The sequence below is a fragment of the Hippocampus zosterae genome, chromosome 16, assembly GCF_025434085.1.
Source record: "Hippocampus zosterae strain Florida chromosome 16, ASM2543408v3, whole genome shotgun sequence".
Lineage (NCBI taxonomy): Eukaryota > Metazoa > Chordata > Actinopteri > Syngnathiformes > Syngnathidae > Hippocampus > Hippocampus zosterae.
This window is the reverse complement of record NC_067466.1, coordinates 4,550,260-4,577,500: the sequence shown is the minus strand read 5'-3', so window position 1 is coordinate 4,577,500 and position 27,241 is coordinate 4,550,260. Positions and strand designations below refer to the sequence as shown.

Below are 27,241 nucleotides of genomic sequence, written 5' to 3'. Positions count from 1 at the left end.
GAGGCGCCACCAGGATTGGTTTGACTGCAACTCAACCGAGATACATACACTTCTGAAAGCAAAGCATGAGGCCCATAATGCTCTCCTGTCCTGCCCTACATCTCTCACCCGTAAAGCAACCTTTTCGGCAGTTAGAACAGCGACCCAGCGAGCACTCCGTATCATGGAGGACACCTGGTGGGTGCAGAAGGCAAATGAGATCCAAAACCTGGCAGACTGTAACAACACCCAGGGCTTCTACAATGCCATCAAAGCACTGTATGGTCCCAAGAAGCGGGCAATTGCTCCAGTCCGATCAGCAGATGGCTCTGCACTCCTCAAGGACCACCATGAGATCCTTGCCCGTTGGGCAAACCACTTTGAAAATCTTCTCAACCATACCAACCCTGTCAACCCACACATTCTGGACAATCTTCCAGACCTGCCAACAATCATGAGCCTCGACATCCCACCATCCTATTCTGAAACCCAGCAAGCCATTGCGGGCCTAAAGAACAACAAAAGCGCTGGTCCTGATGGCATCCCTGCAGAGGTTTTCAAACACGGAGGTTATCTCCTCACGCGCCGACTGCACCTCCTGATTCAAAACATCTGGGAATATGGGACTGTCCCGCAGGATTGGAAGGATGCTAACATTGTTGTTATTTATAAGCAGAAAGGGGACAGAGCAACCTGTGGGAATAGCCGAGGAATCTTTCTCCTCTCCACCGCAGGAAAGATCTTGGCCAAAATTATGCTCAGCAGGCTGGTCAAGCACATCTCAGAAAGTGTGCTTCAAGAAACTCAGTGTGGCTACCGGAAGACTAGATCCACCATTGACATGATCTTTGTTTTAAGACAGCTAATGGAGAAAAGCAGAGAACATCACAAGGACCTGTACATAGCCTTCATCGATCTCAGCAAAGCCTTTGACACCATCAACCGTGAGTTGCTCTGGAAACACCTCTCCAAACTTGGGGTGCCACCCAAGTTTCTCAGCATCCTCCAGCAGCTGCATGATGGGATGCAAGCGAGAGTGCTCATTGGAGGACTCCAGTCAGAGCTCTTCAAGGTGAAAGTTGGGGTGAAGCAGGGTTGTGTCTTGGCTCCAGTGCTTTTTAACATCCTCCTTTCTGCCATTACGTGCCTCTTCCACCGTGGCATGGGACATGAAGACGGTATCCATATGGAGTACCGCCTAGACGGAAGCCTCTTCAACATCAGACGGCTCCAGGCTCACACAAAGACAAAAATCTGTCAGATCTGTGAGCTTCAGCATGCTGATGACTATACTAGCTCACAGTTCAAACTCTATGCAGCACGCCCTGGACACCATTTCCAATCTGTACCAATCCTTTGGTCTTCAGATTAACATTAAAAAAACTGAGGTTCCAACTCACTACCCCAACTTCCACATCCCCCACCTTTCACATTAATGGCACTCCACTAAAAGTAGTGGACCATTTCACCTACCTTGGCTCCACTTTATCGTCAAATTGTTCCCTTGACACTGAAGTCCACACCCGTATTAATAAAGCATCATCATCCTTTGGTCGCCTACGTAGCAGGGTCTTTGAAAACCGAAACCTGAAGACCCGTACCAAGATTGCTGTGTATAATGCAGTATGTCTCTCCACTCTGCTCTGGTCAGAGTCATGGACTCCATATCGCCGGCACATTACTACCTTGGAAGCCTTCCACATCCGCTGCTTGCAAAAGATCCTCGGCCTGTCCTGGGAAGATCGAATTCCCCATACAGACATCCTCAAAAGCACCAATTCCATCTGCATGGAAGCGGCTGTGGCGAAGAAACATCTTCGGTGGATCGGACACACCATTCGCATGCCAGACAACCGCCTGCCCCGCCAGGTCCTCTATGGCCAACTGAGAGGTGCAAAGCGTTCTGCTGGGGGGCAAAAGCGACGCCTCAAGGACCACAGCAGGGACCTCCTAAAGCGAGCCAACGTCAACCCCACGCAGCTTGAAACACTTGCACTCAACAGACCAACCTGGCAGATCACTTGTGCCACTGCAATCTCTCAAATACACCAAATAACCAAGCCAGACGAACCGAGAAACGCGTTCAACGACATCAGCGGGCAGCTGATACCCCCCTGGTATCCTCCCTGGCTCCATCTGTGGTTGAGTCTGCGGCTCAAGGATCGGTCTCTATGCCCACGAGAAGTGGCACCAGCGACAGCGACAGAGTCGCTGACCCGTCCCCCCCCCCCCCCCCCCCCCACTCCACCCAACCCATTCTCCCCTCCCTTGGAGCAAGTGTCATCATCAGACATGATGGACAGCTAGAAGTGTGTGCGTGTGTGTGTGTGTGTGTGTGTGTGTGTGTGTGCTCGTGCGCATGCGTGCTGAAGATAATCCCCCTCAATCCAAATACTGTAAATGTTGAGTAAAGTAGTAAAATCATGCTTTGGGATAAGACTAAAAGCTTACTGTTGATACGCATGTACATGTTATGCGCATGGCACTGGGATGTGGACCTTTTCACGCAGAAAAAAAAAATCCTACTTCTCTGGTACCGTCCATATATTTTCCAGGGGCTTATATGTTCTTCTTGCCCTAGATTCTGGATCCCACTTTAACTGGTTCAGCGTCAAAATGAATGGAATTGGCTCGAGGCCCACACCCATCTCGTCATACAGCTAGCTTGCTAACTAAATGAAACATAACGCACACATGGCCTGAGCTTTTTGGCATAGGTAGGTAAATGAATGGTGTCGTTTCAGAATGTTGGCAAGCCATAGTCAAACATCACATATGATGTTTGGTCATCTTTTGCGGTGTTATGACAAATGAGTCATGGATAATATTTTCTACTCTTGGCATGTTTACAACAGGGTCATTTCATTTTGAGATCACGGAAAGGAGCAAAACATGCCCCTTCCTGTCATCGCTGAATCAACAGTTGTAATCAAACGCAGAAGTTGCCATTTGAAGCAATGATACTTTTTAGAGCAGAAGTGGGCAAACTACGGCCCGCGGGCCGGATTCGGCCCATTGGTCTTTTTAATCCGGCCCGCCAAAGATTGCTACACAATTAAGGTTTGATTGCATTCATTTCGTTTGGCCTTGTAATGACAGGTATTTCAACACCAGGTGGCGCAGTTACTTCAAGTTGCAGAGCACAGGGAGGGAGGGGAAGACAAAGAAAGAGGGAGAAAGTAATGACCATGGAAGGGAAAGTGATATGTATCTGATTAAACGAAGCGGGAGCAAAGTACGAAACATTCAGGAGACGCCTGGAGTCGGAAAGACTCAAATCTACGAGACTTTGAAAAACAAGGAAGCGATTCTTACTCGGTCCGTTTCTGGCAATTTCCATGCTCAGAGTGAATTGCTTTTGGCTCGATTAAATGAACATTTCCTAGAATGGTTTGATTATTATCATGTTAAAAACTTTCCGCAAACTGGACCGCTAATAATAGCGGAGAGTAGTCAAATGTTTAGAGTGTGAACAACAGGGGGCTCAGTACACATCCTTGAGGAGAACCGGTGCTGAGTGTGATGGTGGAGGAGAATGTTACATTATTACTGGCATACAAAGACATTGTGCTATCTTCTTTATTTTCTATTTCTATTTCTAACTTTTGCCCTGGCCCTCCACAATATTTTCTGCTTCTCATTTGGCCCCCCCAGGGAAAACAATTGCCCACCACTGTCTAAAATTTAGACGGTTTATTTTCGGGTTCCTTTTTGGCTTGCTAAATTTAGCCGTTGATCTCGTGTCACTTCAAAAACACATCATTGTGGTTTATTTCTTTCAAAAGTAAAGCCTAAACAAAGCAGCCTTCTTTTTCCTTTTGGAGTACAGCATTAATATATGCAGTGCATCCGGAAAATATTCACTGCATTTCAGTCTTTATTACTTTTTTCTTTATGTACCCTGCCCCAGATTTGTGCCTTGCGACATCAACAGACAATTCCTTTGACTTCATACTTGGTTTGTGCTCTGACATGCACCGTCACCTGTGGGACCTTATATAGGCAGGTGTGCCTTTCCAAATCATCCATCCATCCATCCATCATCTACCGCTTATCCGGGGCCGGGTCGCAGGGGCAACCGCTTTAGCAGGGAAGCCCAGACTTCCCTCTCCCTAGCTACTTCTTCCAGCTCTCCCCGGGGGATCCCGAGTCGTTCCCAGGCAAGCTGGGTGACATAGTCTCTCCAGCGTGTCCTGGGTCTTCCTCGGGGTCTCCTCCCGGTGGGACATGACCGGAACACCTCACCGGGGAGGCGTTCAGGAGGTATCCGAATCAGATGCCCAAGCCACCTCATCTGGCTCCTCTCGATGTGGAGGAGAAGCGGCTCGACTCTGAGCCCCTCCCGGATGACTGAGCTTCTCACCTTATCTCTAAGGGAGAGCCCGGACACCCTGCGGAGAAAACTCATTCAGCCGCTTGTATCCGGGATCTCGTTCTTTCGGTCACGACCCATAGCTCGTGACCATAGGTGAGGGTTGGGACGTAGATCGACCGGTAAATTGAGAGCTTCGCCCTTTGGCTCAGCTCCTTCTTCACCACGACAGACCGATACAACGTCTGCATCACAGCAGACGCTGCACCGATCCGGCTGTCGATCTCCCGCTCCCTCCTGCCCCCACTCGTGAACAAGACCCCAAGATACTTAAACTCCTCCACTTGGGGCAAGATCCGACCCGACCCAGAGGGGGCACTCCACCCTTTTCCGACTGAGGACCATGGTTTCAGATTTGGAGGTGCTGATCTTCATCCCAACTGCTTCACACTCGGCTGCGAAACGCTCCAGTGAGAGTTGGAGAACCCTGTTTGAAGGAGCCAACAGCACCACATCATCTGCAAAAAGCAGGGATGCAATACTGAGGCCCCCAAAACGGACCCCCTCAACGCTTCGGCTGCGCCTAGAAATTCTGTCCATAAAGGTTATGAACAGAATCGGCGACAAAGGGCAGCCTTGGCGGAGTCCTACCCCCACTGGAAACGATTCCGACTTACTGCCGGCAATGCGAACCAAACTCTGACATCGGTGGTATAGTGACCGAACAGCCCGTATCGGGGTTCGGTACCCCATACCTACGAAGCACCCCCCACAGAACTCCCCGAGGGACACGGTCAAACGCCTTCTCCAAGTCCACAAAACACATGTAGACTGGTTGGGCGAATTCCCACATACCCTCAAGGACCCTGCTAAGGGTATAGAGCTGGTCCACTTTTCCACGGCCGGGACAAAAACCACACTGCTCCTCCTCAATCTGAGGCTCGACTTCCTGACGGACCCTCCTCTCCAGCACCCCTGAATAGACCTTACCAGGGAGGCTGAGGAGTGTGATCCCTCTGTAGTTGGAACATACCCTCCGGTCCCCCCTTTTAAAAAGAGGGACTACCACCCCGGTCTGCCAATCCAGAGGCACTCTCCCTGTTGACCATGCGATGTTGCAGAGGCGTGTCAACCAGGACAGCCCCACAACATCCAGAGCCTTGAGGAACTCCGGGCGGATCTCATCCACCTCTGGGGCCTTGCCACCGAGGAGCTTTTTAACCACATCGGTGACTTCAACCACAGAGATAGGAGAGCCCACCTCAGAGTCCCCGGGCTCTGCTTCCTCCAAGGAAGACGTGTTGGTGGAGTTGAGGAGGTCTTCGAAGTACTCTGCCCACCGGTTCACAACGTCCCGAATCGAAGTCAGCAGCGCCCCATCCCTACTGTACACAGTGTTAGTGGTGCACTGCTTCCCCCTCCTGAGACGTCGAATGGTGGACCAGAATTTCCTCGAAGCCGTCCGGAAGTCGGCTACCATGGCCTAACCGAACTCTTCCCACGCTCGGGTTTTTGCCTCGGCGACCACCGAAGCCGCGGTCCGCTTGGCCAGTCGATACCCGTCAGCTGCCTCTGGGGTCCCACAGGCCATAAAGGCTCGATAGGACTCCTTCTTCAGCTTGACGGCATCCCTTACTGCTGGTGTCCACCAGCGAGTACGGGGATTGCCGCCACGACAGGCACCAACCACCTTACGGCTACAACTCAGATTGGCCGCCTCAACAATAGAGGCACGGAACATGGTCCACTCGGGCTCAATGTCCCCCGCCACCCCCGGAACATGGGAAAATCTCTGTCGGAGGTGGGAGTTGAAACTCATTCTGACAGGGGATTCCGCCAGACGCTCCCAACAAACCCTCACTATACGTTTGGGTCTGCCAGGACGGACCGGCATCTTCCCCCACCAACGGAGCCTACTCACCACCAGGTTGTGAACAGTTGACAGCTCCGCCCCTCTCTTCACCCGAGTGTCCAGAACATGCGGCCGCAAATCCAATGATACAACTACAAAGTCGATCATCGAACTGCGGCCTAGGGTGTCCTGGTGCCAAGTGCACATATGGACACCCTTATGTTTGAACAAGGTGTTCGTTATGGACAATCCGTGACGAGCACAGAAGTCCAATAACAAAACACCACTCGGGTTCTGATCGGCGGGGGGGCGTTCCTCCCAATCACGCCCCTCCAGGTATCACTGTCATTGCCCACGTGAGCATTGAAGTCCCCCAGCAGAACAAGGGAGTCCCCAGCAGCAGTACTCTCCAGCACACCCTCCAAGGACTCCAAAAAGGGTGGGTATGCTGAGCTGCTGTTTGGTGCATATGCACAAACAACAGTCAGGACCCGTCCACCCACCCGAAGGCGGAGGGAGGCAACCCTCTCGTCTACCGGTGTGAACCCCAATGTACAGGCACTGAGCCGGGGGGCAATGAGTATGCCCACACCTGCTCTGCGCCTCTCACCGTGAGCAACTCCAGAGTGGAAGAGAGTCCAACCCCTCTCGAGAGAACTGGTACCAGAACCCAGGCTGTGTGTGGAGGCAAGTCCGACTATATCCAGTCGGAAATTCTCTGCCTCACACACCAGCTCGGGCTCCTTCCCTGCCAGAGAGGTGACATTCCATGTCCCAAGAGCTAGCTTCTGCAGCCGAGGATCGGACCGCCAGGGTCCCCGCCTTTGGCTGCCGCCCAGCTCACATTGCACCCGACCCCTTTGGCCCCTCTCATGGGTGGTGAGCCCATGGGAAGGGGGACCCACGTTGCCTCTTCGGGCTGTGCCCGGCCGGACCCCATGGGTGTAGGCCCGGCCACCAGGCGCTTGCCAACGAGCCCCACCTCCAGGCCTGGCTCCAGAGGGGGGCCCCGTGACCTGCGTCCGGGCAAGGGAAACCTAGATCCATTTATTGCAGTCATCATTGGGGTCTTTGAGCCGTGCTTTGTCTGGCCCCTCACCGAGAACCTGTTTGCCATGGTTGACCCTGCCAGAGGCATAAAGCCCCAGACAACTTAGCTTCTAGGATCATTGGGACACACAAACCCCTCCACCACGGTAAGGTGACGACTCACGGAGGGGCTTTCCAAATCATGTCCAAACAAATGAATTTACCAAAGATGGGCTTAATTAAGCTGTAGGAGCCTCTCAAGGAAGATCAGTGGAAACATGATGCACCTGAGCTTGATTTTCTGCTTCGTGGCAAAGGCTGTGAATACTTATGTCCATGTGATTGCTTAGTTTTTTTATTTGTCCTAAATTAGAAAAAAATTGTCTCCCTTATTACAAGATCTTATGTGTCAAATTTTGAGGGAAAAAAATAATTAATTCCATTTTGGAATGAGGCTATAACATAAAATGTGGAAAAGGTGAAGCGCCGTGAATACTTAACCAGATGCCACCTGTATTTGCTGATCCTTGAAAATTAACTTTGAAGAATGGTAACTCAGCTGCACAAGGACTCTATTTAGCAGCAGGCGCTGACAGGACAAGTCAGCTATAATGGTCTCAAGTGCCACAGCTCGAGGGGCCTGACACGTTAAGCATGAGCTCCGCACCTTAGGCTGTAGACAGATGGGTTGCCTAAGGAATTAGTTCCAGTGGTTATAGGTGCCATTGCCAGCTCGATTACTGAACTAGACATGAAGCAAAGAGCCAGTCCCCACTGAATTATGACGCCGATAAAGAGCACTTAACACCGCAGGACAGAGCTTCCCTCATATGCAAGTTATTTTCGGGCCAAAAAGAATAACAGTGCTCCTAATTTCACAATCCAGATGTTTGTGATTGTATTGCATCTGTTGCATGAAATGGTTATTGCTTTGTGATTCGAGTGGTATTAATTTACTCAACGCTCAGCTTAACTTAATGTTAAAGATGGACCGAGAGGATGCTATGCCTAAGCAATGGAAAAAACTCGATCCACCCTGAGTCTCCGTTTTGTCCTCACTACCTTTAGCAGCAACTGGTAGCAGTGTGTTGACAATTAAAATTTTTTAACATAATTGTCACATTACTCTGTCTGTCAGCCACCCATCCCTTATTTGTGATACCGGGGCACTTGAATGCTGAGAATGGGGGAAAAACAGTTTTACAGATGATTTTGGGGCATTTACACATTAAGGTGTCACTGCAGTCGAGCTTTTGACAGCTACTGTTGTGATTTAATCGCTGACTTTCGAGCTGTGGCAGGTACATGGCTGTTATTATCTTACTCAAGTGTTGAGACAAAAAAAAAGCAGCCAGGGACCAGAGGCAGTTTGTGCCTCTTTAGCTCTTTGTTATCTCTTCTCTATCTCGCAGCACGGTTTGATGATTGACGGATTGTCTGATCCTCTCAAGGAAGATGCTTATTTTAGAACTGTGGCAAATCAATTAGGCCCACTATACTGTACTTGTTCTTTATTTTTAGTCGCATGTTTTTGAATGGGTGACCCCTGAGCTAAATCATTCCTTTTATGTGTTCATTTCATGGTGGTCGAGTTTTGTTGTCTCAAAAGTGATAATGTTTTTTTTTTTGGGGGGGGGGGCGGGGGGCATGAAACAGCTGCACTACACCCAATAGGAACTTGTCTGGTTGGGACAGGAAACCAAAAGCATTTTCCTTCAGTTTGGAGTGATAAGCCATCAGTACTGCCGGCCCGGGGGTTCCCTTTAAAATTTTTGCTCACAGTGAGAGGACACCTAATGCCTGCCATGTAATGATACAAATGATGATTGCTTTTCACGAAATTCTCTTGGAGACATATGCCACCTTTTCTTAACAACATTTCGAGAGATTTCACCCAGATGATAACAATTTATAACAAACAAATGAAAACTGTATTCGGTGGTTCCACAGGCTCTTTGCACATAAACTCCCGAGCAAACAAGAAGCAGCCCTGTCTTTTCCGGTTTTCCGGTCATTATACACGCGCGGTGTTTACAGGACTTGGCCAAACTCCCCTTCACAAATGTACATCGTCATTGCAAAATCTCTTCGAGAGCACCAAACAGTAATTTAGAGAACGCTTTTAAAAAGTGTGTTTTCTCTTTGATCCGGTTATTAAGGTAAAAAGTCAGTATTCTTCCTCATGTTGTGTATGTGCGCGATAGGTTATCAATACACTAAGAAACAATTCTGTTTTTGGAAATTTGTGAGAGAATATGTGTGTGGTATTTTAGTAATGTTACTTAACCCTTTCACGCAAAAATGATAACCTATGTCACAGTTTTTTTTCCTGAAATGTTTTCATTACTCTTTAGGCATAAAAAATGGATGGCAGTGGATGGCAACACACATAAGGGTCAATTGTAGTGGTTGATGCACACCTGTCACATTAAAATGAATTAATATAAGAGAAAACATCATTTGAATACCTGTCCACCGTAGTAACCGTTGTCCCTCAAAGGGTTAAGCAGCAAATATCTAAATTTGTGTATTTGAGTTTGAAAAAGTGTATTTTTGCCTTTATATGTGTCAAATAAAGTCGGACACACATGGGAATTTTACAGGCTGTCTGCTTTGGGTCCATAAAGAAAAAAAAAGAGAAATGTTCAAAATGATGCACATGCCGGCGAAATTTTGTAAGCTAAATATGTAATTCTCTTTTGCTTCTAAGATCTCTTTTTTTAGCGAGTCGATTTCATGTTTCTGCATTGTTGGGGAAAGCAAGTCACAGGAGCAATACTTGTCATCAACAAGTGAGTTAAACCTTATTGGGAAATCCACGGTTGCTTGAAATGTTAAATATACACGACAATACGCACAATGGAAGACTACCAGTATCATCTTCATGGTATTGTTTGCGTTCCTTTTGGAAAGAAAAAAATGAAAAGGCTCATACTTGGCTTTTTACTTAAGGACTTTGCAACATCTGTGAGCGTTTCCCAAACCGGAAGAGGTTAAGTCGCGATATTCCCGGAGGACATGGCGTCATGGCGTTTTTGTGCAAAGAGCCCATTGAAGAACTGACACATTTTGGCGCAACTGGACAGTGATTACTTTTCAAGATCTTGAGAATGCTAAAAATCGACAATAACATCTGCAAATAAAATGTAAGTTCAGTGACTGATCCATCTATCCGTTATCGGTGCCCTTCACCCCATTCGGGTAGCAAGTGAGCTGGTCTCCATCCCAGCTGATTTTGTGTGTGTGTGGGGGGGGTGGGGGCGAATTGGTCAGCGGTGACTTGATCATGAGTGCATAATAATTATTCGTACCTGTGAATTGTGCACTTCAAAGTCAACATTTTAAAATGAAAGGATAAAGAATTGTTGTTTCGTGATCAAAAGAAGCAGCGTCACTCTTGGAACACAAAGCTGTCGATGACCCTCACGGGTGCATCATAAACCCACAATTTCCTTTCGCGTGGTTGACCCTGCCCGTTTGGATGATTAGCATCAACGCTCACTCGATCATAAAAAGGTTGCTTTGGTGCTTTGTATTCTCATGTAAGTGCCTCATTTTGTCATGCCTGCGGGGTCAAGGACGAGGAGGCTGTAGGAAAAGGATCCAAGCCTGCCTTCATCACTGCTGCCTTTGAATATGCATTTGCAAATCAATTCCCATGGCTTTGAGGAAACTTAAAGGAGAAAAGAAAGTTGTAAAACAAGCAATTCTGTAAAGGGATACCACTCGCGAAAAGATTATGGCATTTCTGTGACCGTTCCTCCACTTTAAAGAGCAGGTTTGCAAAAGTTTTTTTTTTTTTTTACACTGAACCCATAAAGTACAAATTGTGCCGTAGTCATCATTTTCTTGGTAATTCACTTTCCATGCGATTCAGTCCCTGGTACAGCCAAGCTCCTTTATGAAAATAAAATAGGTGGTAAAATAGGTTCGAGTGACTGGAGACCAGAAAGAAAACCAAGGCTGCGGTGAATCATGGAGGGAGAGAGATTTAAACATTGGTCATTTGCGAAGACCATCTGGCCTACAAAGCTTCTCTTTTAAAGTTTAAATCTCTAATCAGATATATAGATGGCTTTGGGGCGAGCCGTAAAGTTGTTTGAATCTTTCGTAAACCTCTGAATGATGATGACACCAGATTTTATGTATATTGCAATACTTCACTATACTCGATGAGCTGGTGGAGTTGGACTGAAAAAGTCAGGGCCCATGTATGTGCAAGGAGGTGTACTGACACCGAATAAATCTGTGTATTTTGGCATCTCATTTGTGTGTCTGTGTGTGTGTCTGTGTGTGAGTGTGTGGATAGATACATCCATCCATCCATTTTCCAATCCGCTTATCCTCATGTGGGTCGCGGGGTGTGCTGGAGCCTATTCCAGCTGTCTTCGGGCAGTAGGCGGGGGACACCCTGAGTTGGTTGCCAGGCAATCGCAGTTGTTAGATACAATCAATAGATAAATATGGCCGCACGGTGGTCGACTGGTTAGCACGTTCACCTCCCAGTGCAGAGGTCAGACATTAAATTCCAGCTCCGGCATTCCAGTGTGGCGTTTGCATGTTCCCCTCGTGCCTGTTTGGGTTTTCCCCGGGTAATCCGGTTTCCCCCCACATTCCAAATGCACCGGAGGTTAATAGTTTACTCTAAATTGTCCCTAGATGTGATTGTGAGTGCGAATGGTTGTTATTTTACACGTGGCCTGTGGCTGGATGGCAACCAGTTGAGGTGTCCCCCACCTACTGCCTGAATACGGCTGGGATAGGCTCCAGGATGCCCGCAACCCTCGTGAGGAAAAGCGGCTCGGTTCATGAGTAGATGGATGTTAAGGTTTGAATGCACTTGCATCTTTTTTAATCAAAACCGCTTTTCCGATTCAAATTGTTTTTGTCACACCCCTAGTAGAAATAGTTGTAGTAGTAGATTTTTTTTCTTTGTTTGCATCCACATGACATGAATGAATTATACTGTAATTCTTCCCAGTGGCTATGGTCGGTACAACACGTTGAAATGAAGTGCAGCATAAAATCATGATGCACAAACTGTTCAATTTTTCCCATTCTGTTTCATGTTATTATTCTGTGTTTTTATAATATCAGAGAGTCATGTTTTTTTCTTATTCAAAAAGTCTTGGGTTTTTTTGGGGTGTGGTGGGGGGGGGGTGATGAGCAGGAACAGATTAAAGGCATTTTCACCATTAACTTCAACGTGGAAAGGTTATTTGAGATCAGAGTATTTTGAGTGATGAGCCTATACTATATAGTGTTGACAATTTATGTTAGTTCGCTTAGTTTTACAGTATCTCAGATTAATGGGAGGTATTCTGCCAAGTGAGATCTTTTCATCTAGGTCAAATGTCTTGGGATAGGAGACGTCATCTTAAAAAGCAGACTTTCCACCGTCTCTATCCTAACTTTCTTTTGATGACATTTAGCTCATATCCTCACGGTAGTCTTTTTCCACTTTAAAAGCCTCTCCTTTACATTTCCACATGGCTTGTTCTAACTGCAAAATTTATGAGTCAGCTCTCAATAGCTCTGTCCTGCTGACACCCCCTCCCCACCCCCCGCCCAACCCCAGCCCAGACCAGCCAGCCATGATAACTAATAGCTATTATGCTTGGAGACCTCAAGGGAGAAAAGACTCCAAAAAAAAAAGTGCCAGGTTTTTTTTATTTACAGCAGAACTGACAGACATTTTTTGTACATTGTGTGAGTACATGCAAAATTTTAAATGGGGCATACTGGACTTTTTGTTGCATGCTTAGTCCTCCTTACATTTAATTCCAGATATCTAGTAATTGAAGAGTATGATTTGCAGTGACCCCTGGATAGGGTTAAGCCGGAAGGGATAAAAGATTGCTTATTCCCACTGGAGATGAAATGGCCTTTTTTTGGAATTTTACAGCGGCCCGGTGGTCGACCGGTTAGCGCGTGGGCCTCACTGTGCAGAGGTGCAGAGTTCGATTCCGGCTCTGGCTTTCATGTGTGGAGTTTGCATATTCACCCCATACCTGTGTGGGTTTTCTCCGGTTACTCCGGAGAAACTACCACATTCCAAAAACACGCATAGCAGGCTGATTGAACACTCCAAATTGTCCCCGGGTGTGAGTGTGAGCGTGGATGGTCGTTTGTCTACATCTGCCCTGCGAGTGGCTAGTAACCAGTTTCGGGTGTCCCCGCCAACTGCCCAGAGACAGCTGGTTTAGGGTATTGCACACCCGCGACCCTTATGAAGATAAGCGGATCAGAAAATGGACGGATGGAACTTTAAATTGAGTGAAGCTGAAACTGGACACTAATAAAGTGTCGCTGCAGGTCAGGAAACGATTTGTATTCTGGTTTAAGTCACAATTGATTAAATTATTGGATGGAAGTTTACAATATTCAGTACTTGACTGACATAACAAGTCTTTGAGATGACACTGTTTTCAGAAACGTACCCGTAAAGCGGCGGCGGATGATAGCAAGGACTTAGGAATCAGAAAAAAAGTGCTAGAGAGACACCGATCTGCTCCCCAGATATCGTCAATGTTCCCTTCCTGAGCAAGTCACGATCCCCCACCCACAACCCTCCTTGTTTAAAAGGTGCCGCACTGTTTGGTGCGTCCATTCACTCTGTCATTTCGTCTTTCATGTCTGCATATGTGTCGTCCGGTTCTCTGCATGGTGTGCAACACCAATAATACAGGAGTGTGAATTACATTTTCAATTGAAACCAGATGGAAGGATTATAATCAGTCATAAATAATGACACAAATAACATCAATAAGTACAAATATCTGGATTGGAGCGAGTCCAACCTACTTTCCTATCAGCTTTTCAGTACTGTCAGTCCGTATATGAACGCATTTATTTTTAAAAATTCAAAAAACAAAATAAGTCCCAATTATGCCTCTACTTTTAATAGATTTTTCAACTGGGAGTTTCATGGAATAAAACTCGTTCTTATCTCTGAAATACATGACATCATAAACTGCTGTTTGTCTAATATGTTTTCCTTCCATGTTCTTTCCTTGTTCCAGGATCTCGACCCAGGTTAGAGGATGCTGCTCCGCGAATTGTTGAGCATCCATCTGATTTGATTGTGTCCAAGGGGGAGCCAGCCACCCTCAACTGTAAAGCGGAGGGGCGTCCAACTCCCATGGTGGAGTGGTACAAAGATGGCGAGCGAGTCGAGACAGACCGCGAAGACCCTCGCTCTCACAGGATGCTCCTGCCCAGTGGTTCCCTCTTCTTCCTACGAATTGTTCATGGTCGGCGAAGCAAACCCGATGAAGGGGTCTATGTGTGCGTGGCACGGAACTACCTGGGTGAGGCAGTCAGTCGCAATGCATCTCTGGAAGTAGCAAGTAAGTTTTTTTTTTCACTGATGCACAATATTTTACAATGAATTCTTGCTTAGTATGGCCAATATATCTATACTGATAACTAATGTGTTTGTGTGCGTGCGTGCGTGTGTGTGTATTAGTGCGCGATTGTGAGTCCCCACTCCCACAGGAGTTGACAAGTTAGTTGACAGACAGGAGAGGGAAGCATCATGATTAAACGTTGAAGTACCGTATTTTCCGCACTACACGGCGCTTCGTAGTACAAGGCGAACCTTCAACGAATGGCCTATTTTAAAACGTGTTTCATATATAGGGCTCATTGCATTATAATGGCACATAGATCGAAGCTAAACTCGTGCTACGGTTGCGTTATGCATCCATTAGATGGAGCTATGCTAAGGGGAATACAATACAGCTTTATTTATATAGCGCTTTCACAACCACTGCAGATGTAACAAAGCGCTTTATAGAACATTTAAAATACTACGTCCAAGAAATGAGAATAACAGGCAATTTTCCACGGATACGCGGAAATCTGCCGTTTTATCTCTTAAATTGATAATTTTTGTGAATCGTCTAAATCCGTTGAGAAAATTTTAGGGGGGGTCAGGTACCTTATCGTCGAGTTTTCACGAGCTCTCCCGATCAGTCTTTCCATCTTCCGATTGTAAACAGCCCTGCGATTGGACGTGTATGATGTCTTACTTGTTGTGATTGGTCGCCTCGTCCATGCCACGCTCCTTTCTGCTTTTTTCCTCACTAGCGATTGCCATCCCTGGAATATTGATCCATATATATAAGGTGCATTGTATTCTAAGGTGCACTGTTGGCTTTTGTGAAAATTGAATGCTTTTAGGTGTGCTTCATAGTGCGGAAAATGGGGTAATTATGAAAACAAACACGCACACAAATGACCATTTATCATGCTCCCTCCCGCACAAAAAACAAAACATTGTGTCAATTTTTTTTGTCATTGATTGATAAATTGATATCATGACAGACCTATGTGAAGACATTTGCACGGACCAAAATATTTTTAAATTTCACTTACCATAGTTGCGCTTTGATGAACCATAGCTGTTCGTATTCCAAGTCCAGTCGGACTGCAGTGTCACAGCATTTGCTCTCCATTCATCCATTTTCTGAACGACTTATCCTGACGACTCGCTTTTAGCCTCGATTGCAACTCTCATTCAAGTAAATGGGACCGTGTGCTCGTAACATTTCTCTCAAGTTATGTTGAGTTATATTTGGTTTGTTGAGGAGACTTTGTCTGGTTTCACCTGAATGTATTTTAATGGGGCTTTTAATATCGGTCTAAATATCAGCCTAATTCTACACTATCAGACCGATAAAAGTTTTTTTTCTATATCGGGCCAAGAAATATCATGCATCCCAAGTATTTTTTACTTCTAGGAGTGAGTGCTCTGGTGCAAATATCTGTTTATGCACCCACCCGACAAATCAGTTATTTTTTTCCTTAATGCTGTTTTAACTAACATCGATTGGAAACAGAAGACTCTGCAGTCAGATTTCACAAGTAACAAGGTTAGCCCAGCCTGTAAAAGCAAGCGAGTCAAAAGCCAGTTTTCACTCTGGTCTCTTCTCATCACAATCACTCTGTAAACTCAAGACGCCACCCCTGACCTTGGTATCACATCTCCTGACAGCTTGCACCCTGAAGACCCAAATGTAGCCCACATACTCTTCCGCGGGCTTATAATTTTGCCTGTATGTCTGTATATCTTATCCTACTCAAGAGTGCGACCTCTGTCATGTCGTGTCCAGGACTCTGTGACTCGACTTTCTGATGTACATGGCAGACAGTTTTGTCTTAGGGGCGGGGGCAACACAAACCCATCCATCCATCCATCCATCCATCCATTTTCCACCGCTTATCCGGTTCGGGTAGCGGGGGTAGCAGCTTTAGGAGGAAAGCCCAGACTTCCCTCTCCCCAGTCACTTCTTCGAGCTCTTCCTGGCGGATCCCGCGGCATTCCCATGCCAGCTGGGTGACATAGTCTTTCCAGCGTGTCCTGGGTCATCCTCGGGGTCTCCTGCCAGTGGGACATGCCCGGAACACCTCACCAGGGAGGCATCCAGGAGGCATCCTAATTAGATGCCTGAGCCACCTCATCTGGCTCCTCTCGATGTGGAGGAGAAGTGGCTCTACTCTGAGCCTCTCCCGGATGACCGAGCTTCTCACCTTATCTCTAAGGGAGAAAACTCATTTTGGCTGCTTGTATCCGGGATCTCGTTCTTTCGGTCACGACCCATAGCTCGTGACAATAGATGAGGGTTGGGATGTAGATCGACCGGTAAATTGAGAGCTTTTTTTCGCTCAGCTCCTTCTTTACCACGACAGACCGATACAACGTCTGCAGCAACACAGCCCCCCCCCCCCCCAAAAAAACAAAATAAAAAAACAACTGTTTGTTGCTGGGTAACTGCAAAATGTTTATACAGAAAGAAGGAGTGTGAGGTCACTGCTCATTGGCAGCTTCCTAGGAACAGATGTTCTTTAATGTTTTAAATGTCAGATTTGCCACCCAAAAGCTACTTTTGATATTTTGTTTATGCCAGTAGGCCAACTTGTGGCCTAAAATGATAAACAGACAGGGGCAATACTTATTTGGCTTTCTCTAACTAACGCCATTGGAACGAGACTGTTAGAAACTTTTCAAACTTTGATTGCATTTTTAAATCATTTCAGTACAGACAAAATATCCACACATTGAACAAACATGATTTTTTATTGTTTGTTTTTCATCTACAATGAGAGGTTATACAAAACAGTGATAAGTGCCAAAAGACAAACCATTGCCAGAATCAGCATCAGTGTGGCCGAAAACCATGTGACCCATCTTGCAGCTGCCAAGAGGTTTAGTGTGGCACTGATGAAGGCAAAGGGGATGGCACTTTGTGGCAAGATGTCACCTCATTCCCCGGCCCATCATTTGGAAATAGTGAAAGAAACTGAGGAGAAGGTGCATTGTGTATTGGTGTGTATATTTGGTATCAGGTTTTGAGCCAACACACTGGGAATGGTACTTGGTTCAGGAGGCTTAACCTCTCACAGGCCATCTGCCGCCTGGCAGAGAATCAGGTGGGCCGCAGTATGAAAAAAAAACAACCCAAAAACAATTCAGATTGCGCTTTAATACCACATAATTCTTTTTTTTTGTCATACGAAAAAGTGATGAAAATCATTTAATTCATTTATCAATCATTCCATGATTTTGAGGCGGCCCGGTAGTCCAGTGGTTAGCACGTGGGCTTCACAGTGCAGAGGTACCGGGTTCGATTCCAGCTCCGGCCTCCCTGTGTGGAGTTTGCATGTTCTCCCCGGGCCTGCGTGGGTTTTCTCCGGGTGCTCCGGTTTCCTCCCACATTCCAAAAAAAATATGCATGGCAGGCTGATTGAACACTCTAAATTGTCCCTAGGTGTGAGTGCGAATGGTTGTTCGTCTCTGTGTGCCCTGCGATTGGTTGGCAACCGATTCAGGGTGTCCCCCGCCTACTGCCCGGAGACAGCTGGGATAGGCTCCAGCACCCCCCGCGACCCTAGTGAGGATCAAGCGGTTAGGAAGATGAATGAATGAATGATTTTGATTTTTTAAAATTCTATTTTGCAGCTGCCAAGAGGAACCAGTAGAAATGTATACACTCAAATTCGACAAGTTGTGCACGTTATATAATTATGTAACTGAGCTTTATTTTTATTTGTGCACTAAAGATTTTGGAAAAACAATTGGAAAAGATAATTACACTCACTAACTCAATAAGAGCAAAAGAAAGTAATTACTTCACTTGCAGCATTAACTACTGAGAGTCATCAATATGCTTATCGATTTTTGCCATTGTTGTTAAAGACAAATACAATTATGATGCCAACTGCTTTTAAAGGGGACGCTTGAGGCAAATTGAGTTTTATTGTTTGTACTGAAATAGTTGTGTGTATGCCAGGGGTGGCCATTTTGTGACCAATAGCTCGCAAAGGGGTATCGGTCGATCGGATGGACTCTTACCACTCATCCTTAACTAGCAGTTTTGACTTGTTTCAGCTCCTCGAAACTTATTTATAAAGAATAAAAATGATTCGAGGAACAGGTAAGCCCAGTATTTCCATACCGAGTGAGAGGAAGCCAGGAGGATTTTTGTTTTGTGGTGGGCTCTGGCATGTCAGACTTGCTGCAAAGCGAGCAGGCCAGGGGGAAGCGGGCAATATGTTTGGGTACACACTTGTGATTTCCCCAGTGCTGGAGAATAACCCGCTGGACAGAGGAGCCATATCGCGGCTGCCGGTTGATGTGGTAGTAGTGGTGGTGGCGACCGGGATGTCCGTCTGAGCGTTGAGTTCGCCAGAGGCGCTTGCTGTCCGACTGATGCAGGGATTGTGGAGCAGCATTTTGGAGCTACTGATAAAAACCAGATCATAGTAAACATAGATCCAAGTACCATTCCAACATGACTGATGTTCAATTGTATCAGCTGATAATGTCATCATCATTAGGTCCAGGGAGAATGTTAAAAACAAAAAACTTTGGCAAACAACAAGAACCCAAAGTAACAAGTGAAACAAAAGTAACCCATGGCATAAGCAAAAAACATGACGTGACCCAACTACAAACAAAAATCCATGGCAGTAATGCACAAACACGAACAGAAACACTCAGCAAACAATGACCCAAACCTGAATGGTTGGGCAGGGAATCCTTTTAACAGAAACTACTCATGGTATAATGACCAATATAATGTGTTTGGCGATGTCGTGCGCCACAGCTCTATATTAATTAACAAGTGATTTGGGACTAAAGTTCTCTCTTCACCAGTGACAATGCAAATGTACGTGGGTGCTCACTTTGACTCATTTGCCATTCAATGCAGTCACTGGCCGCCGAACACGGCAAAAGAGTTGACAGTCTTCCTGTGGAGGAGACCAAGCTCTCTGGCTCTCAGTCTAATGAGAGCAAGGTTCAGCATCTGCCCATCAGGGCGATGGCTCGCATGCATGACAAGGTCGGCCCCCAATATGGAAATAAAGGAAATACAGTGAATAAAATGTGACATTATACGATAGTAGATCCTTGTGCTAGTATGTCACAGACATGTTAAGATGTCTGGGAACTGTCTTAAATTGTGAAAAAGTGCAAAATATAACCCCTTTCCCCTTTCATGAAATGTCACCTTATCTTGGTGATGTGGTTTGTGCATCCTGTTGATGCTAGCAGCTACAGTAAGTTGTCTGGGGCTTTAAGCCAAAGGCAGCTTCACGATGACGAACAGGTTCGAGATGGCGAGACAAAGCACGGCTCAGAAGCACCCTATTATGAGTACATTTAATGGATCTTGTTTTCCCTTGCCTGGACACGGGTCGCAGGGGCCTCCCTCTGACGCCAGGCCTTCTGGTGGGGCTTGATGGTTGAGTGCCTGGTGGACCAGGACTGCACTCGTGGAGGCTGGCAGGGTACAGCTTCATGATGTAAAATGGGTCTCTCTTCCTATGGGCTCACCACCTTTGGTTGTAGTTATGGGGGTTAGATGCAGTGTGAGCTGGGCAGTGGCTAAAGGTCAGGCGCTTGGTTGTCCAAATCCCCAGCTGCTCTCGCGATGTGGAATGTCACTTTTCTGGCAGAAACAGAGCTGAGGTGCAAGGTCGAGATTTTCTGACTGGATACGTTTTGGACTTGCCTCAACACTCTGCTTGAGCTCTGGAAGTAGTCTTGAGTGGGGTGTGAGTGCACTCTGGAGTGGCCCCTGGTGAGAGATACATTTCTTCATCAAACCTCCTCCAATTGTGTATGATCATGTGTCTAATTTCTCCAGTGAATAGAGTGCAAGAGTGTTGATGAGAATGCAAAACTGTGGTGACATGGCTGGGCTATCAACTCTCATTCAACTATTTCCATCCATCCATCCATCCATCCATCCATCCATCCATCTTCTACCACTTATCCAGGGTCGGGTCGCGGGGGCAGCAGTTTTAGCAGGGAAGCCCAGACTTCCCACTTCTTCAGCTCTCCTCTGGGGATCCCGAGGCGTTCCCAGGCCAGCTGGATGACATAGTCTCTCCAGCGTGTCCTAGGTCGTCCCCGGGGTCTCCTCCCGGTGGGACATGCCCGGAACATGTCACCAGGGAGGTGTTCAGAAGCATCTTAATCAGATGCCCAAGCCACCTCATCTGGCTCCTCTCGATGTGGAAGAGAAGCAGCTCGACTCTGAGCCCCTCCCAGATGACCGAGCTTCTCACCTTATCTCTAAGGTAGAGCCCGGACACCCTGCGGAGAAAACTCATTTCGTCCGCTTGTATCTGGGATCTCGTTCTTTCGGTCACGACCCATAGCTCGTGACCACCATTTTAATACCAACCTCTTCACACTCGGCTGCGAAACGCTCCAGTGAGAGTTGGAGAGCCCTGCTTGAAAGAGCCAACAGTACCACATCATCTGCAAAAAGCAGAGATGCAATACTGAGGCCACCAAAACAGACCCCCTCAACGCTTAGGCTGCGCCAAGAAATTCTGTCCATAAAGGTTATGAACAGAATCGGCGACAAAGGGCAGCCTTGGCGGAGTCCTACCCTCACTGGAAACGATTCTGACTTACTTCGCAATGCGAACCAAACTCTGACATCAACTATTTGAAGGGACAATTTAGAGTATTCCATTAACCTGCCACACGTTTTTGGAATGTACAATACAATACAATACAATGCAATACAATACAATGCAATGCAATACAATACAATATCAGACTCAGAATCAGAATCATCTTTATTGGCCAAGTATGTAGAACACACAAGGAATTTGTCTCAGGTATAACACACTGCACTAGTCTCATCGTAAACAACAAAATCATTGAACCATTTTTAGAGTATACCAGTAGTTTTGTAGTACCATTTTGTGGTGCAAGAAGAGTGACTATGTCAGTGACTGTTTAAAGAGTTAATGGCTAGAGGGAAGAAGCTGTTTAAGTGTCTACTGGATTTGGTGCGCATGGATCTGTAGCGTCTGCCTGAGGGGAGTGGCTGAAAAAGGTGGTGGGCAGGGTGCGGGGGATCCAGGAGGATTTTCCGTGCCCTTGTCTTGATTCTTGCAGTGTGCAAGTCCTCAAGAGTGGGTAGGGCGGTGCCAACGATTTTTTCTGCCGTCCTAACTGTCCGTTGAAGTCGGATTTTGTCCTTTTTTGTGGCGGCCCCAAACCAAACCGTGATGGAAGAACACAGGATTGATTCGATGACTGCCGTGTAGAACTGTCGTAGCACCTCCTGTGGCAGGCCATGCTTCCTCAGCAGCCTCAGGAAGTACATCCGCTGCCGGGCCCTTTTCAGGATGGAGATGGTGTTGACTTCCCACTTCATGTCCTGGGAGACTGTGATTCCCAGGAACTTGAAAGTCTCGACGGTTGACACAGGGCAGTTGGATAGTGTGAGGGGCAACTGAGGAGAAGAATGTTTCCTGAAGTCCACGATCATCTCTACAGTCTTGAGCGTGTTCAGCCCGAGGTTGTGTCGGCCGCACCAGAGCTCCAGCTGCTCCACTTGTTGGCGGTACGCAGACTCGTCGCCGTCTTTGATGAGACCGATGACCGTGGTGTCGTCTGCAAACTTTATGAGTTTGACAGCTGGATCTGTTGAGGTGCAATCGTTTGTGTAGAGAGAGAGCAGTGGCGAGAGGACACATCCCTGTGGGGCTCCAGTGCTGGTAGTGCGTATTGATGATGTTGTTGCTCCCAGTCTCACCTGTTGTGTCCGTCCCGTCAGGAAGCTGAGGATCCACTGGCAGATCGCAGGGGACACACCGAGGTGGAGTAGTTTGGGGGTGAGGAGTTCCGGGATGATGGTGTTGAACGCAGAGCTGAAATCCACAAACAGAATCCTTGCGTAGGTCCCTGTGCTGTCGAGGTGCTTGAGGATGTAGTGCAGACCTATGTTGACTGCGTCTTCCACAGACCTGTTTGCCCGGTAGGCAAACTGGAGAGGGTCCAGCAGGGGTCCAGTGACGTTCTTTAGGTGGTTCAGCACAAGGCGTTCAAAGGACTTCATGACCACAGACGTCAGGGCGACAGGCCTATAGTCGTTCAGTTCCGATGTTGCCGATTTCTTGGGAACTGGGATGATGGTAGACTGTTTGAAGCAGGATGGGACCTCACACAGCTCCAGGGATCTGTTGAAGATCTGTGAGAAGACCGGAGCCAGCTGGTCAGCGCAGACTTTCAGGCAGGAGGGGGACACTTTGTCGGGCCCCGGAGCTTTCTTGATCTTTTGCTGCTTGAAGAGCCGTCTCACGTCCTGTTCGTGGATCTGTAGTGGAGAAAAAGAGGGTGGGGGGGTAGGTAGAGTGGTTTCTGGTAGAGGTGGGTGTGAGTGGGAAATGGGGGTGTCCTTTTCAAATCGGCAGAAAAACATGTTTAGTTCATTAGCAAGACCCTTATTGTTCACTGTTTGGGGGGATGGCATTCTATAGTTAGTGATTGCTTTCAGGCCATTCCATACAGATGCAGAGTCGTTAGCAGAGAACTGGTTTTTCAGCCTCTCTGCATAGCTTCTCTTTGCGATGTTAATTTCCTTTGTCAATTGGTTTCGGGCATGTTTGTACAGTGCCCGATCTCCACTTCTAAATGCGGCCTCTTTCTCTTTCCTGAGTTGCCTGAGTTTGGGAGTAAACCATGGCTTGTTATTGTTGAAAGAGCGGAAGGACTTCGTTGGTACACACATGTCCTCACAGAAACTGATGTATGATGTTACAGTGTCTGTGTATTCATCCAGTGTGCCCGTTGAAGTGTCAAAGACGCCCCAATCAGTGCAGTCTAAGCATTCTTGTAGAGCTAGCTTTGCTTCATCTGTCCATTTTTTCACAGTCTTAACAACCGGTTTAACACATTTGAGTTTCTGTCTGTATGTAGGTATTAAGTGGATTAAATTGTGGTCAGAAAGACCCAATGCTGCACGGGCGACCGATCGGTATGCATTTTTGATTGTTGTGTAGCAGTGATCTAGAATATTGCCTTCTCTGGTGAAACAGTCGATGTGCTGCTTATATCTGGGAAGTTCACGGTTAAGATGTGCTCTATTAAAATCGCCCAAAATGATCAGGGGTAACTCTGGGTATTTTAGTTCGAGTTTGTTTACTTGTTCGGCTAGCGTTTGTATCGCCGTGTTAGCGTTAGCTTGTGGCGCAATGTAAACACCGACTAGTAAAAAGGAGGTGAACTCACGTGGCGAGTAGAATGGCTTGCAGTTTAAAGACAGCGACTCCAGGTCCGGGCTGCAGTGTGCGTCGAGCTTCGTGACATCAGTGCACCATTCTTCGTTGATATAGAAGCAAATCCCACCACCTTTCGATTTCCCTGATAGCTCCGTGTCGCGGTCGGCTCGGAGAAGGCGGAAGCCGGGTAGATGTAGCGCGGGATCTGGATGGCGGTCACTGAGCCAGGTTCCAGGTCTTTGTGAGGAGAAGAAGTTCATCCATCTTGTTTGGCAGAGATCGTAGATTAGCAAGATGGATCGATGGGAGCGGGGTTCGAAATCCACGCTGCCGGAGCTTGACGAGCACGCCGGCTCGCTTCCCCCTCCTCCGGCGGCGTTTCCATGCTCCGTACAGCGCAGCCGCTCCGCTCGCGATTAGCTCCGAAAAACCTTGTGGATTTTCGTGTGCTGGTGAAAAAAGACCGAGCGTAGATTCCCCAATGCGCAGCAACTTTTCCCTCGTGTAAGTAAGCCGCTCAGGGTCGCCAAAAACAAACGAAAATGACAAAAACAGGGATAATACTAGGGAGCGTGTGACCGAGGCTGCCATAGCTGTCGGCGCCTGATGACGTCAGCGCCGTCATAAATCATATATACTGATTTATATAGCGCTTTCACAACAGCTGCAGCTGTAACAAAGCGCTTAACAAAACAGTTAACACAACACATAACATAAAACACGGACAGTCGTGCAATCCTATCCACTTTTCCCTCATACGCTTTGTTGTTTAAAGCAGCTTGAGATGAAAGAGGAGAAAATCAAAGTGTCCTTTCAAGATTGGATCAGAGACGTCATGCTCAAAATGTGCACACGTTGGCTACAAGCTAAGTTTCAAAGTCAACCAGAAGCTGTAGCATCCATTGACAAAAAAAAGAGATTGGTTCACTTCACCTGTCCATGTAAATCTGTTTCAATTCCAAGTGGCGACTCTCAGTTCCAAATACGCATCGGCTCCTCTCTCCTCATCCTCAACTTAATCAGCCATCCATCCAGCCGTACCAACGCAGACTGTCCAACAGCGCCAACATCTCCACTGAACAAATTGGGGCTGCAAAAAATGCTGCTGATTACAGGCGCAAAAAAACACAAGCACCCCGGCACAAGCTGTCCAGCAACGACAGTCACGCCGACATTCCTCCTAATCAAAATCTGTGCTGGTGCAGGCGTGCTACCGAGAAGGCACAATCACCAAGCACAGATTCTTCTCCTTTGACAAATTTCGTGGCCAAAAAATGCTGAAAACAGTCCACATCAGGGCCACACGATGAAACAACAAATACTATGTGACAAAGCAAAAGACAAAAACAACAACAAAAAAAACAACAAAAAAGCAAGGCTCTTTCAGAGCTGCCTACTTGGGTGCCATCTTGGGGAAAAAAAATTGAGCAATAATTCGGTCAAAGAATGTGGAGGAAACCAGAGTGCCATGAAAAAAACCCACAGGCATGCGGAGAACATGCAAACTCCACACAGCATGGCTAGAATCGAACCATGCACCCTGCACTGTAAGGCGCCAGTTGGTCATCAGGCTGCCAGAAAGAAACATGAATATACATTTGTCATAACTATAAATAATAAAGTGTATCCCCTTGCCACACAAAGCTACATAAATGTAACACGCTGTGTACGAGAGAAACACTGCTGAGCATTTGTCAAAAATGCTGGTACCGCGGCGGCTTGGAAAAATCTGAACAGCAAATGCCCTCGCTCCTGTGATCACGGACAATGCTAAAAACATAGCTAATGCTGTTGAAGTGGCTGGATTTCCAGTGCATGTAAGGTGCTTTGTCTACATCGTTAAGCTGGCTGCACACTCAGCAGCTGTCGTGACTCCAGGGCGCAGTGCAGAGCTTATGGCAAGTTTGTGCCTCAAGCTTGAACAATCTCCATAATAGAATTTAATTCCATTTATGTTTGTGTATTTTTTTTTTAAACAGGAAAATATTTTTTTCATTTTGTTTTGTTTTGTTTTCTGGTATGCAGCAGAGACATGGGAGTATTCAATGTTTTATTGTTCTCTTTTCAAACCTTTCCCTTTCTAGTCATGTTTCCAAAATGAAAGGCCAAAACGCCACAATCAATTTTTGGTTCAAAATTATGATACAATACAATACGATAAAATATGCGCAAATGGACCTTCGTTTTTTTGTTTGTTTTTTTTTAAAGCTAGGAACACTTCTTGTCAGGTGCATAAAAGTCTATCACAATAGAGCTAAGAGCCACATTGCCAAGTGTGGGTGTTTGACATTCAGAGGGACTTGCCCAAGCTCCTGGCATTTTTTTTTCCTTTGAATGCTTTATAACCCTGGCATTTTTATTGCCTGATACATCTCAATGGCTGAGCTCTACGACTCATGAATATTCACTTCAACAAGGGAGGGGAACGTGAACTTTTTCTTTAATGACAAGAGTGGGGAATGAATGAGTGAGATTTTTTTTGCATCTCATTTCCCCTTTTTTTGCAACTCATTCCCCCTCTTTTAAAGTCATGTGAAGGTCAAGCCAGAAAGTTTTAAGATAGCAGTTGTCTTGCGGAATTTGGGGTGAACAGGTGACGATGGGAAGAAACGCCTGTCTTTTCCTCTGACGGAGTGTGAATACCTCTAGAACTATGGGTCAACTTTCCCACCGCATTAATCCCATGAAGGCACCAGCGTGAACGAGGCAGCTGAGTTGCACTATCAGCAGTTGGAGCCTCCGTCTCATTCTGTCTGCTCCACAAATGCAGACTCACACCTGTCAGACGTTTTTTTTGGAAAACACATAAGTGCTGGATTTCAAAATGTGGAAAGGATTGAGGTAAAGCTTCCCAAAATGTCAGATGCGACCTCATGGTGGTACAGAGCTATTACCTAAAAAGTACAAATTATGCTACTGCGCACTGTTTATGCAGCGTATGGTAATATCCAGTTTCATATGAAGTTTCGTATCCCCCCCCAAAAAAAAGGTTGGGGGTGGAGAAAAGTGTTCAAAGGCCTGGATAAGGGGGCCTTCAGTATTAGGAGGGTATTATGATCGGAGTGTCGGTTGTGTCGCATCTTTGACAAAAGTGATGAAGTAAACAAAAACCCCTTAACCTTTTTCTCTCTGAGCCCCCACTTTTTTCACCCCCGCTAGCTCCTCTTTGCTGGCTGTGCTTTCCTAGAGGTGTCCTCTGTCCTCATTATTTAGCCTTCAGTAGTCTGCAACCGCAGAGCCCATGATTTCGATTTTGATGTTCATACTCTAATCGAGAGTCCTGAGCTGTACATGTATCCGCCTTGGGAGATCATAAAGGTACCCGGCAGGCTCTGTTTATTGTTGTTAGCATGAGTTTATGTTGTCCATTCCAATGTGCATTTGTAATACAGTGGTACTTCTACTTACAAAATTAATTGGCTCTGGAAGGAATTTCTTAACTGGAAAATTTTGTAAATCGAGACGCACTTTCCGTGTAAATGCCCTAATTCGTTCCAAAATTCAGACAAATGTTTTCCAAAGCATAAAAATGCATC

The 27,241-nt window shown here is 46.6% G+C and overlaps 1 protein-coding gene across 4 annotated transcripts in view; it reads left to right on the top strand.

Annotated features, from left to right (window-relative positions):
* Positions 1-27,241, top strand: part of robo3 (roundabout, axon guidance receptor, homolog 3 (Drosophila)) — a 216,117-nt gene that overhangs the window by 78,047 nt on the left and 110,829 nt on the right. For all 4 annotated transcript variants that reach the window (XM_052046220.1, XM_052046222.1, XM_052046219.1 and 1 more), the window contains exon 2: positions 14,195-14,521. In XM_052046220.1, coding sequence (XP_051902180.1) covers positions 14,195-14,521 — 327 coding nt within the window. The remainder of the gene's footprint in view (positions 1-14,194; positions 14,522-27,241) is intronic.